Source organism: Phytophthora infestans, genomic scaffold (assembly GCF_000142945.1).
Source record: "Phytophthora infestans T30-4 supercont1.508 genomic scaffold, whole genome shotgun sequence".
Taxonomy (NCBI): Eukaryota; Oomycota; class Peronosporomycetes; order Peronosporales; family Peronosporaceae; genus Phytophthora; species Phytophthora infestans.
The window spans coordinates 1-3,466 of NW_003307460.1; the positions used below are offsets into that span (position 1 = coordinate 1).

Sequence of the window (3,466 nt, forward strand, 5' to 3'; positions counted from 1 at the left end):
AGGCTTCGCAGCTTTCCAGATTCGCAATGGGTCACCGTAAAATTCATGGCCAGCTTACTCTGTTCAAACAGCACCTCCGCCAATTGGGAGAAATGCTGGTGCAATGTTGCTTTGACTCTGCGGAATACTTCCATCATGTCCAGCTCTTGCTCGTCCTCCTTGGAGACGGGAAAGTGGTGGCGTTGAACCCTCGTGAGATTGACGATGAGCCTCGGAAAGTCGTCAGGTAGGTCCGGTGTCGTCTCCTGCTCCCAGTCGTCTGATTCCTGCTGTTCTGGTTTTGCTTTAACGGTCTGCAAAGCTTCGGACTCCCAGTCGCGCTCTTCCCACGAGTCTCCTACCTCTTCGACACCATTGCCAGCTCTTTTTGGACCTGCCACTGCGGCTGTAGACAGCGCAGCACGCGCTTGCAGGAAAGAGGCTGGCAGTGAGAAGCTCATTGTCATGGAAGAGTCTGAGATGACACTCGGTGAGCTCCTTGGAGCCCCCGCAGGCCGCGTCAAGACCTCCATCGTATGCAAGGCCGCCATTTTGGTCAAGTTTTATGACAGTGATTGGTGGACGAAATTACCTGATAAAAGTATTTGACACAATTTGCACTCCAAATTTCGTGAGTGATGGTTCAGGCTGTACCCATTTACATGTATTCTCTGATTGTTGTTGTTCAATGCAACAATGGACTTTGTGGAGACAGATCGTGCTGTGTATTTCTACGGCCAGCGCGATGCAAAGTTTGGATTTCTGAGCAACTTCCACCCGTGCGAGTTCATGGACACAGAAGGTCGGCGGTTTTACTCGAGCGAGCAGTATTTCATGAAGCGGAAGCAGGAAATGTTCGACCCTGCCAATGGAAAGCTAGCGATCGCCCTCTTACGAGCAAAAGCTCCTGCAGCGGCAAAGAAACTCGGGAGACAGGTGTAAAACTACGACGACCGAGTGTGGGGTGAACACCGATACGAAATTATGCTTAAGGCACTGAAGCTCAAATTCTCAGCCAAACTCTTGGCGACGAGTGACAAAAGTTTGTACGAGGCCTCACGGCATGATGCCATCTGGGGCATCGGTCTGAGCGTGGCCAGCGTGGCGACCATGTTTCGCGAGAGTGAATCATTTCGACGTACGGGAAACGTCGATGCCGAAACGCGCGACTTGTGCTTTGGCAAGAATCTTCTGGGTAATGCGTTGGTGGAAGCCCGTGCTTGGCTCCGAGACTACAGTAAGTGTGACACTAAAACTCTGCTTCTAGCTGGATATTCGGATATAGTTGTCGCTTGTTATCTGTCGAATTCGCTTTTCGCTGTTTTCCAAATCTGACTTCATACATGTATCCCCAGTCTGACACCCATTTTTTAGTCGCGCGAGTTATAGTGAATCCGTTAAAGGAGATGAGGCAGATATTAATGTAGGGCAATCACTTTTATAAGTAGTGAGTGAGTGTGACTCGTACATGTATCTCCGTAGTAAATTTTAGAAGGATTCTAGCCAAAATTCACAAGCAAAATTACTTTAAACGCGCGTTCCGAGCGCAGCGAAGGCGGCGTCGATTGGCTAGAATCGAATTATGTTGTGTACACACTGTATGTGGTCAACACATCGTACTTAAAATGTACCGCTCAAATTTCATTTTGCTTTCATTTTCAGCTGCGGTATGCGAGGCCACGCGAAGGGCGCTGCCTGTGTACGCGTTAGTTAGCTGAATTAAAAGGCGCCGATGAGCACACACGTTCTCTATCGTCGTAGGTGCTGTTGATAAAATTTGTAGGCTTCGGTGACTCATACTTCGGCCTCAATCAGAACATTAGTACTTATTGGTTTAAATATGATTTGATTTGCTTCGTAGTAGGTTTGTAATAATTTAACTTACAGTACTGTTTTGCGTAGTACTATTCTTAAGACATTTCATATTTTTGCTTGCAGTTATTTGTAGTAGTAGTCCACATAACTATTATGTTAACGTTTATAATAAATCACACCTCTACTACTACTATTAATAATTGATACTTTAGGATGTGAAAACTTTAAAATATGACTATTATGACTTCCCACCCGACACCCCCCTGCACCCCACACTGCCCCCGGGAAAGTATCATCTTCCTCTGTATTTGCACACGACCGTAAGATATTGTGTGATCTTTCCAACAATATATGTTGTGTACATCAAACAAAATCGGAACAGTGTTTGTGATCAAGTTTGCGCGGAGGCACGCGACTCAGCAAGAACACGAAAAACGATGGGATAGAAGAGCAACACGAAGCACGGAACGTCATGGACGATGATAGAAGATTTAGCCGATGCAAACCACGAAGTGTTTTACGTAGCGTGAAAGATGGAAGTGCACGCAGCCATGGAAAGAACAGAAGAACGAGAATATGACGGGAGCGTACGGGCCACGGAAGGGAACTAAATACATAGACACCCCAGCATGCTGAAATGCACGGCTACGGAAGAGCACGCAACTTCGAAGCCACTGTAGAGCACGTAGCGGTAAGAGTGCACGGACAGTAATTCTCCCATAGCACCACGGTACAACACGGAGCACAGTTGACCGACCAAACGTGAAAACGCGATGTACCATAAACGGAAGATCATCCGAGCATTGGAGCCCGATATTAGGGTAGAATCGGAGCTCACCGAGTCCGACAGCACGACACTACGGTAGCTAGCGATCTCACGGACGACAGACCAACCGCAACATCGCAAGCTAACACGATAGCATGGACTGTGTCACTAAGCCATAGGGGAGCACAGCCACAGGAGCTATAGACGGGAGATCTTTGAGCCGCGGAGCACGATACCAGCGTAGAAGCTCAGCTCCCCGAGCCACGGAGGACAGTAGCACATTAAAACTCGATTGCACGGACGGCAGACCAGCCACGAAAATCACGGGGGTGCTTGGGGTGACCACGATTGCACACCGTGGAGCACGAAGCCCATGTAGAGCACGATAACACGGGCAACGCAGATGCACTACGCGAGCACAATACCATAAATACCATTACCACACCGCGATTGCTCCATAGCGTCGTAACGCGGTCGATGGAATCTTACCAGGAGAGCGCGATACACGGGCGACGGAGCAACACGACTGCATGAAGTCACCAAACCACGGAATAGCACACTTCGGCTAGAGCACCAGCGATGGAAGGCCAACAGCCACGAAATAGTATCTACCACGAAGCCAGTGCAACCCACCTAAACGTTTGAGAACAGAGAGAAAAGTTAGCATTTACGATAAGGCCGTACTAAAGCGCATGAACCCACAAGAGAGAGGACATAAACGCTGAGCAGCGTGGGCCATGGGTGAGCAGGAACCACGAAGCCGGGAAGAGCACGAAAGAGCATGGGTCATTGAAGAAAACAACACCCAACCTGTAGTACGGGGTAACGGAAACGTTCCAAACCACGATGTTATACGGGGCCGAATGAGACTACGGAAAGGCAAGTAGTTAAATACACGATGCCAAG

General features: G+C 48.7%; 1 protein-coding gene across 1 annotated transcript; it reads right to left on the minus strand.

Annotated features, from left to right (window-relative positions):
* Positions 1 to 35: 35 nt before the first annotated feature.
* Positions 36 to 530, minus strand: PITG_21821 (uncharacterized protein; the record flags this gene model as incomplete). The annotated part of the gene is made up of 1 exon (XM_002909952.1): positions 36 to 530. A coding segment is annotated over one exon (495 nt), but the record flags the coding sequence as incomplete, so codon positions are not given.
* Positions 531 to 3,466: the final 2,936 nt, after the last annotated feature.